At 40.5% G+C, this 16,869-nt stretch overlaps 1 protein-coding gene across 1 annotated transcript in view; it reads right to left on the bottom strand.

Annotated features, from left to right (window-relative positions):
* The window catches only part of DSCAM (DS cell adhesion molecule), a 602,142-nt gene that overhangs the window by 38,049 nt on the left and 547,224 nt on the right, over positions 1-16,869 (bottom strand). Inside the window, exon 32 of the mRNA XM_061627614.1 lies at positions 10,081-10,383. Coding sequence (XP_061483598.1) covers positions 10,081-10,383 — 303 coding nt within the window. The remainder of the gene's footprint in view (positions 1-10,080; positions 10,384-16,869) is intronic.

Raw genomic sequence — 16,869 nt, 5'->3', positions numbered from 1 at the left:
GTCAAACGCTTTTTGAAAGTCTAAGTACACTATGTCCACTGGATCACCTCTATCTATATGCTTGTTGACACTCTCAAAGAATTCTAATAGGTTACTGAGACAGTGTCCAGATGGGTATAGAATTTTTCCTTGATGTCTTCATCATCATAATGTTGGTGCATAAGCACTTAGAATAGTTGCCTGCTGGTTTTTGGCAAGTTTTAATTGGAGAGTTGAGAGTCGTTCATTAATGCCAGTAGGAACTTCTGACAAGAGCTTCACAAGATCATTTTTAATAGCAAAGCCTACTCCATGTATTCGTTATTCTTGTTCAGGCAGTCCTTTCCAGAAGCAGGTATAACCTCCTTTTTCTTCCTTCAATTGTCCCTCTCCTGCTCTTCGAGTTTCTTGGAGTGCTGTTACATCAATATTAAAAAGTCTCAACTCCCTCGCGATGATAGCAGTCCTGAGGCACATGTTACCAAATTCATCCAAGCTACACAGGAAGTGGATTGGACTGTGAAAGACCAACCCAAATTGTGTTTGCATTTTGACAAATTTGTAGGGCAGTCCAATATCTGAGAGAGGAGGCCAGGTCTCCTGCCCACCTGGTGCATTCACTATAACCGCCCAATTTCCCTGCTTTTTTAAGATTGACAGAAATATCTGTTGACTATAGGTATATTCTTAAACCGCACAGTTTTTTTGCCTATTAGTGAATTTCCCTGCTTTTTAATCCAGGAGGTAAGAAATGGGATCCTGTGCAAGCTTGCTGAGAATGGATTGATCATTTGCATGTTTATTGCGTTCAGTGGAATTTACTCCCCTGCAATCATGCGTAGGATAGGTGAAACTGACCACAGGGGATGGGAAGGAGGAGGAGGAGGGAGGGGAGGAAAGGTAGACGGGAGGACTGGGATGGGAGCAGGCAGGAGGGGGAGGGGAGGAGGACAGGTTTGATCATTTGCATGTTTATTGAGTTCAGTGCGATTTACCCCCATGCAATCATGCTTAGGATAGGTAAAACTGACGGGGGAGGGAGGGAGGGCTGGAGTGGGCAGGGGAGGAGGAAGAAGGAAGGGGGGAGGAGGAAGGGAGAGGAGAGGGGAAGGAGGAGAAAAGCAGGTCTGATCATTTGCATGCTTATTGAGTTCAATGGGATTTACTCCTATGCAATCATGGTTAGGATAGGAAAAACTGACCGAGGGGGAGGGGGAAAGAGCTATTGGAGGGGGGCAAAGAAGGGGAAGGAGAGGGCAGATTTGATCATTTGCATGTTTATAGAGTTCAATGGTATTTACTTCCGTGCAATCATGCTTAAGATAGGTAAAACTGAGCATGGGGAGGAGGAAGGGGAAGGGGAGGAGGAGGAAGGGGAAGGGGAGGAGGAGGAAGGGGAAGAAAGGGATTGGAAGGGGATGGGGAGGGAGGGGCAAAGGAAGGGGGAGTGAAGGGGCAAAGGAAGGGGGAGTGAAGGGGCAAGAGGGAGGGGATAGGAGGGAGAAGGGAGGGTGAGTTTCATCTAGGGTTGCCAGGCTCAGGGCTTGAGAATGATTCTGTATCTTCAAGAGAAGAGAAAACTCAGCCAAGTACAGGTTTTCTTGCAACACTGTAATGGGAAAAAACACAAGGTGAAATTCTTCCTTCCCCCTGCACAACTTTTAAAGATACAGAAGACCTCTTGGAGGCTGGGCCTGGCAACCCTAGTTTGATCATTTGCATACTTTTTGAGTTCAATGGGATTTATTTCTGTGCAATCATGTTTGAAAATGGAAATGGACTGCCTTGAAGTCGATCCCGCCTTATGGTGACCCTATGAATAGGGTTTTCATGGTAAATGGTATTCAGAGGTGGTTTTACCATTGCCCTCCTCTGAGGCTCAGAGGCAGTGACTGGCCCAAGGCCACCCAGTCAGCTTCATGGCTGTGTGGGGATTCAAACCCTGGTCTCCCAGGTCCTAGTCCAACACTGACCCAGGGGAGAGGTGGGGAGGGGAGGAGATTGGGTGGGTGGGCACTGGGCAGAGGGGGAAACCCTTTCCTTTCCAAAAGGAAAACATTGTGAGCAGTATCATTGCTTTCCAGTGTTTCCCTCACCTTTTTATTCTACGGCAGTCACATGTAGCCTCCCACCCAAATTTAAACCAAAGCTGTCCCTGGCCACATCCACACCAGACCTTTATTTCACTTTGGAGAGTCATGACTTCTCTCAAAGAATCCTGGGAAGTGTAGTTAGTGAAGGGTTCTGAGAGTTCCCTTCACAGACCTTCAATCAGAGTGGCTGACTGTTAAACCAGTATGGCCACTGGAGCTCTGTCAGTGGAATAGAAGTCTCCTCTCAGCACCCTTCACAAACCACACTTCCTAGGATTCTCTGAGGGAAGCCATGACTGTCTCATGTGAAATCAAAGTTTGGTGTGGGTGTGGCCCCCTGATTAGCCAAGCCCAGCAGCTGTGAGGCTTTTAGAAGACTGACAGTTGGTTCTTACTGAGCATGCCCTGTGTTATCATAGGGTTCCAGCCAAAATTTCTTAAACTGATTAAAAATCAGCCAGGCATTTTTTAAACTTTTAAACTGCAGAAGATGAAGGTCAGAGTATGGGGCAAGGTCAGTATTAGGATTACAGGTACCTTTGAACATGGCTGATTTTTAATGAATTTCAACAGATTAGGAGAACTCACAGAGAAAAAAGTCCAAAAGGGCTCTGGTTTTCTCTCTCTCTTTTTAGACTTTGAACTCTCAATTCTCTCTGACTGTTTTGTGTATCGCCATGAAAATTGAGAGGGTTGTTAAGCAAGCGTTTCTGAGTTCAGGACTATAAGTTTTGTAAGGTTTTGTTTTGAAATGAGCTTATGGGAAGCATCAGAATGGCATGAGGGGTATTTTCCATTTAACATTGCGGAATGTGAAAAATCCACACTGGCTATAGTATACAGCCACTCTTGTGGCTATATAATCACAGTAGTTCAAGGATATTTTTATAGGGTTTGGAAACTATTTCCCACTGGTTTTATTAATTTCTAGTAAGCAAATGCAATTGTGGCTGAAATGTACTGAATAATTAATTATTTCATTTTTATAGTGTTTCACTGCTGTTTTAAAAAGCAAATGCTAATTTCATGGTCTTGCAGTTTCAAGTGTCCTAGGAAGTTTCACATAACTAATTTTCTTGCATGTATAAAAATAAACATCAGATCATTAACAGCGCACACAGGCAAATTAACTGCAGCAGAATCCTAGGCAAATTAGAAACAATGTCTTAAATACTAACAGCAACACAGTACAGGTACTGAAAAATAACACCGCTGAAACGGAAGTTGTTGGTAGAGAAAATAAGCCTATGCTCTCTTGATTTAATCTCTGAGGTGAAAATGGTTCAAAATAGATTGGATGACATGTACAATATATTACTAATTAGGCAATTAGTATTGCCTTTAAGATGGGGAAATTGCAGTCAGGCTTCAGAGATATAGTGTTATAAATGCACATTTCAAATAACCTTGCATTTCAAGTTCTTCAAATTAAATCAAGTGAGAAGTGCTAACTAGGTGTGATTATGCTGCAGCCATTCATAATGTGTGCATGTGTGTGTGTATGTGTGGGTACATGTGGAGAAGGAAGGAGGAGCAGTCAGACAGTGTCATGCTCTCCATTTGGAGCAGTGGCAATTGTAGTAAACACAGACAAACTATATTATTTAGATTCCTGAATAAAATTATCAATAAGAAAATTGTCTAAAATGCTCTCACACTCTGATTCATCCTATGGTTCTTTAGGGTCATTGATATATCAGATGTTGGTGCAAAATGGTATTGGACATAATAGAAAGTAAAAGAAGGTTTAGGGGTTTCACACTTCACATGAAACAATAGAAACGTTTGTCTCATTTGTTTCCAAACCTTCTAGAAGGAACTCATGAATATACACAATAATCTTTTATATCCTCACAACATTCCTATAAAGCAGGGAAAGAGACAAAACCCCTCCTGAACTTCGTGGATGTGTGGAGATTTGAATCCAGATCTCTCTGGTCCAAATTTGACACTGTATCTACTCTGATGCACTGTATCTCTATTGTGTACTAGACATTATTTACAACATACCGTGAATCAACATTCTGTGCTTGTATGGTTGCTTGAATTTGCAGCACTGATTCAAATTAATATTAACATGCAATAAATTTATTTCCCCTAGTGCGAAATATTCTTAAAAGCTGTCAAAGAAGAAGAACTGAATGTAAATTATTTTTCTAAAAGGCCAAAGGGCTGACTACAAATCTGTAAATTCCATAAGGGATTTTTCTGACATTCCAAATTGTGGAGATTTCAACATGAAAAACAGAGATGAAAATTTTAGTGCTAGATATTCTTTTGAGGGAAAGTGCATGCTTTAGAAGTGATTAAAATATTTAGAAATACCAAATGCTGCGGAATTGTTTATGTAACATGCAATAGGAACCAAACTAACTATCTTTCTTTGGTGTTAAGAGATTATCTGTTCACTGACTGGAAGGGAACATTATTCGTTTTTATTAATTTAGGAATGCCAACTAGAAGAAAATATATGCTTAATTCTTCCTTCCTTGTTAAATATAGGTAGCCACAGTATATAGCAAACATGTATAAACTACTAACAGCAATACAGTACATAGTAAGCTTCATGGAAATACACTCATGTACAAAACTGTTACTTAGAGTTTATGGTTTCCTCTAAAAGAAGGTTGAACACAGGAAAGACAAGAGACACTGCTTCAAGGAGCCAAGAGAATGCCCAGATATGAGGACTACACATGCCAATGTGGTTTGAACAATAAACAAGATAAATAATTGGTACAATATAAGTGTTTTCTTAGTATAAAATTATTAGAAATATCTAGATCATCACAGGATCAGATTTAATTGTAACAGGATTAGATTAGCCCTGTTCATGTCACATTAAACCATAGTTCAAAACAAACTCTGCTTTAATGTGAATAATGCTGACAAGCTCACATTCCATCCTTAATCCACTGTTGCTAAACCGCCAGGAAACAAACCAGAGCCTGGCTTGCCAAGGTAACTGAACCTGAACTCATAGTTTGTTTGTCTCCAAAGAAACCATGAGCAATAATCAAGGTTCATTCCTCATTTCCAACTTGTGGTTTGTCTAGAGAGAAACAAACCACAAACCCAGGTTGGTGGCAGATGTAAAACAAATGACTTGAACCAGCTGGGGAAGGGGAGGCAATTTATCCTTCCCTCTGCTGATTCTAAGGTGTTTGTTGTTTTTGAAGGCTTTGCCCCTCCCCTTTCTCCCTTCTCTTCCTCTCTTTGTTCTCAGTTAGTAATGGTTCCCTGAATGCAAGCTGCTTCAGCATGTATGATTTTACCTCTTTGTAGTAATAAACGTAGTTTCTTTCTTCTCTCAACTACCAATCTTAACAGAACAGTTATTTCTGCACTCCGCTGCAATATATACAAGAGACCTAGAGACTGGCATTTAAAATCCACATGCAGGATTCCTCTGTAGAAGAAAACATTAAGTTGCAATCAGATGCTATGGGTCTGCTGTGGAGAGGGATGGAAAAGATATTTGGTTCTGTTTACATTTTAATGAGAACCTGTCTCATTCACATTGGTAATAAATAAATAAATAAATAAAATACAACTATCTTTTGAAATTTGCACTTCTCTGAATTTTGCAGTATAGGTCTCCAACCAATAATATGTACAAAATATGTATACTAGGGGAGAGTATGCACAAAATGCACTATACTAGGGGAAATTGCTTGCAAAAATATGCATAAGCCAAATTTGCATTAAAATGTGTATATTAGCAGATACATTCTGATGATTTTTGTTACCTTTTTAATTCAAATGGATGTAGAAATGTGGCAAACTGCATTGAACATTAGTAAAATGAGAAACCAAAATTGACAGATCAGTCCATTCCTAGCTGTGGGCACTGGATAGATGACCATTTTAGGACCACACTAGACTGGACTAGATACCATTCACACAATTAGCTCAAGTATGAATATCTTTTAAAATGTAAATAGCAGGCATGAGAGGGGCAATCCAGATCAGGACCTGGTGTGGGAGTAGGGAGGTTTTAACTTTCCCCCTCTCTTGGTCCTAATTTGGATTGCCTCCTTCACCTATTTGTGTTAGAAAGAAAACTTCCATTGGTTTGAGTTTACAGTTTTCTTCCAATTAAAAAAAAAGTGTGGTGCCCTGATCCAGGTTGGGACCACAGTGCGGGGCAAAGGGTTAAAGCCCCCTACTCTCCATGTCATGGTCTCAGTCTGGATCCCCCCTGCACACCTGTTATTTACTTTTAAAAGTCTTTCACACAATTGCTAATTCACTAATTCAAAGAAGCAAACCTTTGTTTGGATACTTTATCGCAGAGAAGTAGGTAATCCAAGACAGGACAGAGCAAAATAACTTTGTGTGGAAAATGTCACACAAAGCTTTCAGTGAGTCATGTCACAACTGTAAGTATACTTCCCTGAAAGCTCTGCAATCTGAAAGTGAGCATAATGGAGCCAACAATGCATAATAAAAAGCAATATGCCCAAGAAGAAGAGTCATTTTATTCATTTTTTATAACAGATGAGGTGGCTGGACCAGAATTTGAATAATCATTCCAAGTGAATGAAGATGTTATTCTACAAAATTCTTGGCAAGTATTTCACCTTTTCTCCCAGGATTTCCACCTTTAATTTGCAATTGGTATTATCAAGTATTTACATCCTTAAGAAGATGGAAAGTACTTTGGAAAGTGGTCTCTTTTTCTCCACTGTTATCAACTTTCCTTCAAAGGGTATCCATAAATCCTATATAGCACTATTGCACTGGAGTTCAATAGCTTAGAACTTCAGAAAGTGGATCTAGACATTACCAAAAACAAGGACCTGTTGATATGATCCCATGACTAGTTTACTTTCCTCTCGCTTGTGGGTAGTTATGACAGTGTGACATGACAATCATTTTGTGCCTGTTCCTACTCATTATGGCAAACAGTTTGCAGGGTCAAGAAAAGTCATAACATGATAACGGCATGGGCTCATCTACATGGTGGTTTACTGTGTGTTTGGTACTATGCACATCTCCTTTAAATTTGCATGGTATTCATGACATTACAGGAAACAGAAGCTATCAAGCAGTTTTCCCCCTGTAAATCCGTACTAACCCAATCCACTGATGTGAAAAGTGGAGAAAAGTCCCCACTCCATTTCTCTAGTGGTTGCAGACACTTTGCTCCAATGCTTTTAGTCGGGTGTATCAATCGTTCCCCTCTCTACACCCACTATCTCCTCCTCCCTTCTTTCATTTTGTTTCCTGTGGGCTGACAAGCAACCTCTGGCTGCTCTCCTCCATTCTACTGGCCTTTTTAATGTTGCTGCAAACAATGCCTTTATTTTCTCTTTCCCCTAACTTGTGGGCAAAAGCGTAACACTGCTCAAACAAAGACTTGTATTTTAGCTGTATTCTACCAGCCATAGGCAGGGAAAACACAGATATTGGCACTTCCGGTTTTTTTTAAAAAAAGAATCTAGTGCAGCTGCTAGAACAGATAGAGCATGCTCGGTCACCTAACAACCAGAGGAAATGTATAATTAGAGGGTGGGGCCACAAGAAAACAGCAAGACTAATCTTTCTCAGAGGAATGCCTACTTGTGTGAATGGAAAAAACCAATTGGCAGCTACCATTGAACAGGAACTGTGGACAGTGCAAATCCATAATGAAGGTAAAAGCAGTGTATTTGCTATGAAGAAATGCTCTCATGAAGATGAGCCCCATGTGTTTTATTCCTTCAGGGAATAAAATCAGTGAAATTAGACAGGGCTGCTGTTTTCAATACTATGTAGTTTCATCCCAAGCTTGGAATAGCGCAATATGATACATTATATAGATGCACTTCATATACATGTTTAAAATCCTGCAGAGAACCAATTGGTTCATTGTGTGAGAAATTTACTAAAGCTATGGTGTATATGAAACTAGAGAGCAAAATAACTTCAAGCCCCTTAAGTGCTCCCCCTTTTTTGAATGTCATTTCTTCTTGCATTTACATGCCATAGACTTTCTAGTGATCATGGGAAATTGAAACTAGGACTTGCCTGAACAGCACTGTACATATCCTCCTGACATTTATAAATAAATACATAATGAAAGGAGAAACGATGAGTAACAATTTTGTTCTATTAAGAATTGGACTGAAACAAGCAGAAGCAGCCAATTCTGTCACACAGTCAATAATAACTTGGGCCAGAAATTATCTGAACATGAAGGGATTCACATGCTGTTTCCTTATCCATCCCCCAAGACCTCCTAGTCTTCGGATTTTTCACATTTTCATTTCCCCCCACTCCTGTATGTCAGGTACCTATAATAATTCTGTGTTGATGGATGCAAAAGAAAGATACAACAGTGACAGGAAAATTTATTGCATCCATTTGCAGTAAACATCAGTGAACTTTTCCAGCATTCTCTGAGGGCGGCGAAAAGGAACACTGTCCTTTATTTATGAAGAGGGGAGATCCTGCAATAAGTACTGACAGTGAAGTAAGAGGAGCAGTGACAAGGAGGACACATCCCCCTCCAAAATCACAATGGAAAGAACTGCCTCTTCTCAAATATATTGCTGCCTGGCCTTGACTTTACACTTAACAATATTGATGTCAAGACCAATACTGACATCTCAGCTCTCTTCTATCTGGAGAGCACTTTACCCAGTCTTGCTCTGTGAAATTGGCCCATCAGTGGTAAGCTACTGTCCCTGATCCCTCTTACACAAAGGAGACTTCTGTAGAGTTTTATGTTTTTTTAAAAACTAGTCTTCAAGTGAACCCAGCTGCTCTGCTCACGGCCGGAGTTCGATTCCCACAGAAGGAGGAAGTCGAATCTCCGGTAAAAGGGGTCGAGGTCCACTCAGCCTTCCATCCATCCGTGGTCGGTAAATGAGTACCTGGCATATGCTGGGGGGTAAAGAAAGGCTGGGGAAGGAACTGGCAATCCCACCCCATATATACGGTCTGCCCAGTAAATGTCGCAAGACGTCACCCTAAGAGTCAGAACGACTCGCACTACAAGTGCGGGGACACCTTTACCTTTTTAAATTAGAAAAGGTTTAGAGCTGCACTTTACAATTTCATTTAATGTTTTGACAGAAAACAGCAATTTTGATGGACAATTGTGAAAAATATTTTTCCCTTTTTGACCCCGTTTGTTGCTATTGCTTTCCCCGACTGGCCTTCTTCCCTCCCCTTCCATGAATGACCTCATCTAATAAAGATCAGGCAGTGAACTGAAATGGACTGCCTTCCAGTCGATCCTGACTTATGGCGACCCTATGAATAGGGTTTTCATGGTAAGAGGTATTCAGAGGGGGTTTACCATTGCCTCCCTCTGAGGCTAGTCCTCCCCGGCTGGCTAGGGCCTGCTCAGCTTGCCACAGCTGCACAAGCCAGTCCCTTCCTTGTCTGCAACTGCCAGCTGGGGGGCAACTGGGCTCCTTGGGACTATGCAGCTTGCCCACAGCTGCACAGGTGGTAGGGCATGTAATCCCCGAGCCACTCACTGTGGGGGTGATCTTTAGCTGGCCCTTGACACCCAGGAGACACAAGAGGGGATTTGAACTCACAGACTCTCCTCCCCACGTGCTACATCACAACACTATGTGGCAAATCTGATGGGCTGCTTGAAGGTATTAGTGAGGACAATGTAAATGAATAAATGAACATTTTCTGAAACAGTGCCAGAAAATGCCCCCAACAGGTGTGAGATCAGAGTTCAGCTCAGCTCTGTAAAAGCATCTATGGATTTTGTGTGTTTGCTTTAAAAAGAATCTGGATCAGATATTTCAGTGGAGACAGAATGTGGTGAGATTTTGAGGCTCTGGGGTTAGGATGACTGCCTTTCACTCTACCCTGGACTGTTACACCACTGTTTAATAAAATGTGAAAACAGTAACCTTTTCTTGTTTTGCCAATACTTCATAGAAATGTTAAGCACCTTCATTTCCATAGGGTCAGCATTAAGACACTTTCAAAACTTAACGTATGTGGGATGGAACTGAGAATGGAAGGAATTAACAGGGTAGCCTTAGGCACCTACCTGGCCGATGTGCCTTTGGAACAGCCATGTTCGTCACGCGTCCTGCGTCCTGAGGTTTGGGAGGTGATGCAGTAAACCTGCAAATCCCCGATTCGGATGGGGTGCTGGAGGTCAGGCTGTCTGTATATTCATTAGTCCCTGCTGTAAGCTGCTCCGACGATGTGTCTGAAATGAAGCATTCCGTGATGGTAAACTTGGCGTGTCGCAGCTGCTCTTCCATCTTGGCATGTTCATATGCTCTTGCCAGCTCTTCATATGTGGAGGAGGCACTTTCTGTGGACACCATGCTGCTCCTTGCTCGATCTAAATACCAAAAGAAAAGGTAGTGACTTCAGCGCAGAGCTCTCTGCTGGGTTTTTAATCAACAAACCTCCATTGTAGGGATAAGTTCATATTTCACCATCACCAGTTCCCCACTATTCAGCTCAGGCAATAACCTCATTATGATAGGGCAAGGTAAAAAGGCAATGCCTTCCTGATGGTTTTCTTGACTTACATCATGCAAATCAGGTTTGATATGCTGAGGAGAAAAAGGATTATTCAGCAGTGAAAGAGCTGTAAACATTTCCTTTTTCTTTAGCTTTTTGTTTTCTTTTATGATTCAAATTTAGTGTTGACAAATATGAGATAGAAGGGATAACTGAAGCCCACAGAAAATGAAGAGAACATTCATTCTCTCATGCTTCAACACACATTTCATTTAACAAAACTCCTGTGGGGAATTGCTATTTTTATTCTAAGACAAAACAAAAACAAATAAAAAAGCATGATCTGCAACTTTACTGTACATCCTATTTTTATTTGGGTATCTGTTATTTACCAAAGGGAATGAGCCCATTTCACACAAAACATCCCATAAATAGGTCTTTTGTACACCAAATCTGCTTGGAATCTGCTCTTGATCTGAACCTACCAAGTCAATAGTACCTAACTCTAAATTTGAATGTGTAAAAGTTTTTTTGATTCCAGTATCAGAATCATGAATATTAATGGGAGTTACGTAGGATAACTCCTGTTATCAGCAGATTCTTCAAAACATAAATTTAGCTGAGGAAAATGAAGTTATATTCACCAAGTGAATTCTGATCTCACTTCCTATAGTATTCAACTTTTTTTTAAAAAAAAACACCCTATTTCAGCTACTTTCCCAGATAATGCATATCAAGCTTTTATTATACAGCTACGAGAGTGGCTGTATACTATAGTCAGCATGGATTTTTCACATTCCACAGTGTTAAATTGAAAATACTCCTCATGCCATTCTGATGCTTCTCATAAGCTCATTTCAAAACAAAACCTTACAAAACGTATAGTCCTGAACTCAGAAACACTTGCTTAACAACCCTCTCAATTTTCATGGCAATACACAATACAGTCAGAGAGAATCGAGAGTTCAAAGTGTAAAGAGAGAGACTTTTTTCTGTCAGAGTTCTCATAATTTGTTGAAATTAATTAAAAATCAGCCTTGTTCACAGAGTACCTGTAATCCTTTTTTTTTTTTTTTTTTTTCAATAATTTTTATTCAGATTTTCATAAAACATACAAGACGAAATCATAAAACATTCAAAGACAAAAAACAAAATCAAAAATAGTTAAACAAAAAAAAAAAAGAAAAAAAAAACAAAAATAAAAAATAAAGAGTAAAATATTGACTTCCCATTTGTCAAAGATCAAATCAGTTATAAGTCTATAATATATAACAATCCTGTCTCTTAAGTCATATTATAAAATCACTTTCCTCCAGTAGTTATCTTACTTAATCATCAAATCTCATAAACATTACTTTATTCTTTCCACAAAAAGTCAAAGAGAGGTTTCAATTCTTTAAGAAATATATCTATCAATTTTTTTTTCCAGATAAGCATATCGATTAATCCATCTCATTACTAATTATGATAATCTTATTGTCATAACCATAGTCAAAATAAACATTTCAATTAATCCATCACATCAGAATCTGTTAGGTTCAGTAATTTCAGTAGCCATTGTTCTATTATCCCTATTAGTTCCATTTTCCATCTTCCATCTTCAGTAGTCTTGTTAAGTCCAGTAATTTCAATATCCAATCTTCCATTATCAGTATTCCATAATAATCTTGCTGTCAAAGCCATAGTCATATAGTAAGAGTCTGATGGGAATTACCTCTATCCCAAATATTTTCTTGCCATCCATTCTGAATAGGTTGCTGAAATACTGCTGTAAAATCATATCTCTGTTCTTTTTTTCAAAATACACTGGGTCATCTCTTAAAAGTTTTTCCATTGTCACATGGCTGCAGTTAATTCCATAGATTTTCTCTATATTGGGCTCCATCACATCATTCCAGTCCAGAAGATTATCCATGCCATTGATAACTTTATCTCTAGAATCTTCATTAATTTCTTCAGAGATAACATTGAGTTCCAAACAATAGATTTTATTTCTAAAGTCCATAGACTCCAAATCTTGTTCCTGTTCCACGTTTGTTCCAATCTCCGGGATCTCCTCTCTCACAGGGACCCCTGTTCCAGTCTCCAGGGTCTCCTCTCTCACAGGGACCCCTGTTCCAGTCTCCAGGGTCTCCTCTCTCACAAGGACCCCTATGTCTTTAATCTCCTGTGTCTCCAAACAATAGATTTTGTTTCTAAAGTCCATAGACTCCAAATCTTTTTCCTGTTCCACGTTTGTTCCAATCTCCGGGGTCTCCTCTCTCACAGGGACCCCTTCCAGGGTCACCTCTCTCACAGGGACCCCTATATCTTTAATCTCCTGCTTCATTTTACTCAATTCAATTTTCAGCTCCTTACAACCCTGTCGCAGGTTTTGTTTCGTTATCTCAATCTCATCCATTATTTTCTGAAACATAGTTATTTCCAGATTCTCAGCCACTTTCTTAATTGCCATTTTAAAAGAAAAATATAGGAAAACCACTTCTTATTTCAGCAACAATTGGGTTAATACTCCAAACTTGGTGACATCACAGTATAAACAGAGCAGACAGCCTTATCTCTCCATGCTTAAGTAAACAAAATGCAGTTCCCAGGATCGAAACAATTAATGGCGGTCGTCAGGAAACAGATTCGTCAAAATAAAATAGACCAAAAAGAGAGTAGTCTCAGACAATATAATATTCTTCAAAATAAAAATCTGGAATAGAAATCCCTCTTCTGTGTATATCTTTAGAATGCAAATCCAGGACAGCTTTTTGCAACAAAAACAGAGATAAGCTATTAATTAGTGAGTAGCAGAGAGAAGTTATGGCTCCCCAGTGAGATGTCAAAAACCGATCAATCTGGCAAATCTCTTTTAAACAGCAACAATTTAAGTCAAGTAAAAGAAAAATATAGAAAGAAGGGTGCTTGCCTGTTAGTGCGTTCTCTCTTAGAAGATAAGATGAACGTTCGCTTTATCAGATAGAGCTTGTTGTTGAAAATCCGTCCCACCTTCGTCGGCTGGACCTCGTCCCATAAATTAATGAGATCTGGTCGTCCCAACAAAAATAGGCTTTGAGGTTAATCTCTTCGTTTCTCCCTACCCGGGAGAAGTTTAATCAGTCAAAAAAAAAAAAAAACCTGACTGATATATCTGAATAAGCTTCTTTTGAGGCAGGAGCCCGTCTCAAAAGCAGGCACAGGCTAAGTCACCCTTCCCGGAAGTCCAGAGTACCTGTAATCCTAATACTGACCTTGCCCCATACTCTGACCTTCATCTTCTGCAGTTTAAAAGTTAAAAAAATGCCTGGCTGATTTTTAATTAATTGAAGAAATTTAGCATTGAACTCAATGACAAAGCCGGGCATGTTCAGTAAGAACCAACTGTCAGTGTTCTAAAAGCCAGACTCACAGCTGCTTGGCTTGGCTAATCAGGGGGCCACACCCATGCCAGACCTTTATTTCACTTTGGACAGTCATGGCTTCCCCCAAAGAATCATGGGAAGTGTAGTTTGTGAAGGGTGCTCAGAGGAGACTCCTATTCCCCTGACAGAGCTCTAGTGGCCAGAGGGGTTTAACAGTCAGCCACTCTGATTGAAACTCTGTGAGGGGAACATGGCATCTCCTAGCAACTCTCAGCACCCTTCACTAACTACAAGATCTGCATCAGGGGCCCTGGCAGCTGCACAAGAATGGCAGATGCTGACACATGCCCAGTATAAAGGCAACAGTTCCCCTGTGCTGCTTGCCCTCCAACAACTTGTGTTCGGAAAATTCCAGAGGAGTAACTGTGTAGGTCTCTTGCAGCAAGAACAATCAAGTCTCTTTTGGCACCTTAAAAACTAACAATTTTAATATGGCATAAGGTTTCCTGGACTCAAGCCACTTCATCAGATGTCTAAAGAGAAATCTTAGCTGGCAGGTATAGAAAAAAGAAAATTGTATGGTGGGAGCTGAATGGCAATGAGATACAAAAATCACAGTCAGTGATATAATTAGAGCTTAATTCTATGCTAAATAGGCATATCTTTAACCTCTTACAGAAGCAGATTGCTGAGATTATTGTATTAACACCTGTAGTGGGGCAAGGAATAATGAACAGCACAGATATTCTGGCACTGGTAACTGATTAACAAATGTTGTCTGATAAAAGTCCTTGTCTTGATTGTATTCAGAAGAAGACTACCACTGCATATGGAGGCTCCATTTAGCTATTGTACCTGTCCTGCACAATTTGTTCAATCCTCTTTTAAAGCCTTATAAACCAGGGGCCATCACCACCTTGTGGGACACTGAATTCCATCAGTGAAATCACCATTAACGGTGGTTTCACAAAATGCTTATCAAACACTTCCCATCCCTATTCTCTTCCCAATCACCATTTTTGGAACAAAACAGAATGAATAGTCATACCTTAAAGTTACCATCAAAATAATGTCACTCTCAGTGCAATCTTATATATGTCTACTCAGAAGTAAACTCCATTCAGTTCAGTGAGACTTACTCCTAGGTCAGTGTGTATAGGAATGGAGCCTGAACTACGTTTGTTAAAGCACAGCAAGGAAAAAAGTGAGATTATTTCATCTTGGGTTGAACTGAGTATGTTAAGCAAAGCCTCTCCTCCTCTAGAATTATTTTGACCCATCCCAGTCTGGGTTCCGGCCTGGTTATGGGACTGAATCAGCCTTGGTCACCCTGATGGATGACTTTTACCGGGAGAAGGACAGGGGGAGTGTGACCCTGTTATTCTTACTTGATCTCTCAGCGGCTTTTGATACCATTGACCATGGTATCCTTCTGGGCCAACTTGGTGAGATGGGTATTGGAGGAACTGTTTACAGTGGTTCCGATCCTATCTCCAAGGTGGTTTTCAGATAATAGCATTGGGCCAACTTGGTGGGATGGGTATTGGAGGCACTGTTTTACAGTGGTTCCAATCCTATCTCCAAGGTCGTTTTCAGAGAATAGCATTGGGTGATTGTCTTTCGCCCCTCTGGCAGTTGTGCTGTAGGGTGCCGCAGGGTATCATCTACCATCCTAGCAAGATGGAGGGGCTGTGGTTTGGTGATTCCCGAGTTCAGATAATTGGTCAATTGCCTGCTCTGGATGGGATTGTTCTCCCTCTGAAAGAACAGATCCGTAGTCTCAGGGTACTCCTGGATCCATCTTTTTCGCTAGAGGAGCAGGTGACCTCAGTGGCTAGGAGTGCCTTTTACCAGCTTTGGCTGGTAAGACAGCTGTGGCAGTTTCTGGACTGGGAAAGCCTGACCACTGTTGTCCATGCACTGCTAACCTTCAGGCTGGATTACTGTAATGTGGTCTATGTGGGGCTGCCCTTGAGGTTGGTCCGGAAGCTGCAGCTGGTGCAAAACGCGGTGGTGAGACTGCTTACTGGGGCAGGGTATCACCAACATTTCACCCAGCTGCTGAAAGAATTGCACTGGCTGCCCATTTGCTACTGGGCCAAGTTCAAGGTTCTAGTTTTGGTGTACAAAGCCCTATACAGCTTGGGACCAGGATACCTGAAAGACCATCTTATCCCTTATATACCCAGTCGATCACTGCGCTCTGCAGGTGAGGGCCTCCTGCAGATACCATCTTATCAGGAGGTCTGTTCTGCATGACAAAGGAAAGGGAACTTTAGTGTGGCGGCACCTACTCTGTGGAATTCCCTCCCCTTAAATATTAGACAGGTGCCATCTCTGTGCCTATTGAAGACCTTCCTCTTTCAACAAGCCTTTTAAGTTGAGATTTGGCCCCAGTCTACATCTGTGTTGGAACTGCTTTTTAATATGTTTTCAAACCTTTTTTTTAATGTTTTGAAAGCTTTTTAAAAAAATGTTTTTAAAGATGTTTTGTTTTAATGTATTTTAAAGCCTGTTTTTATGATGTTTTAAGTGTTTTTAGTGCTTTTGTTTGCCGCCCTGGGTTCCTGCTGGGAGGAGGGGCAGGATATAAATCAAATAACAAATAAATAAATAAATAGAGTGGCTGTCTTCTTTCTTCCAAGAACTTTGTTGTTGTTGTTGTTGTGTCCCTTCAAGTCAATTTCGACTTATGGCCACTCTATGAATCAGTGACCTCCAATAGCATATTTTATAAACCACCCCGTTCAGATCTTGTAAGTTCAGGTCTGTGGCTTTCTTTATGGAATCAATTCATCTCATGTTTGGCCTTCCTCTTTTTCTATTCCCTTCTGTTTTTCCCAGCATTATTGTCTTTTCTGGTGAATCATGGCTTCTCATTATGTGTCCAAAGTATAACACCAGTTTCATCATTTTAGATTCTAATGATAGTTCTAAACACCCAATTATTTATCTCGTTAACGGTCCATGGCATCAGCAAAGCTCTCCTCCAACACCACATTTCAAATGAGTTG

Source organism: Rhineura floridana, chromosome 5 (assembly GCF_030035675.1).
Source record: "Rhineura floridana isolate rRhiFlo1 chromosome 5, rRhiFlo1.hap2, whole genome shotgun sequence".
NCBI lineage: Eukaryota > Metazoa > Chordata > Lepidosauria > Squamata > Rhineuridae > Rhineura > Rhineura floridana.
Note: the sequence above shows the minus strand (reverse complement) of the source record. Positions and strands in the feature narration are given on the sequence as shown.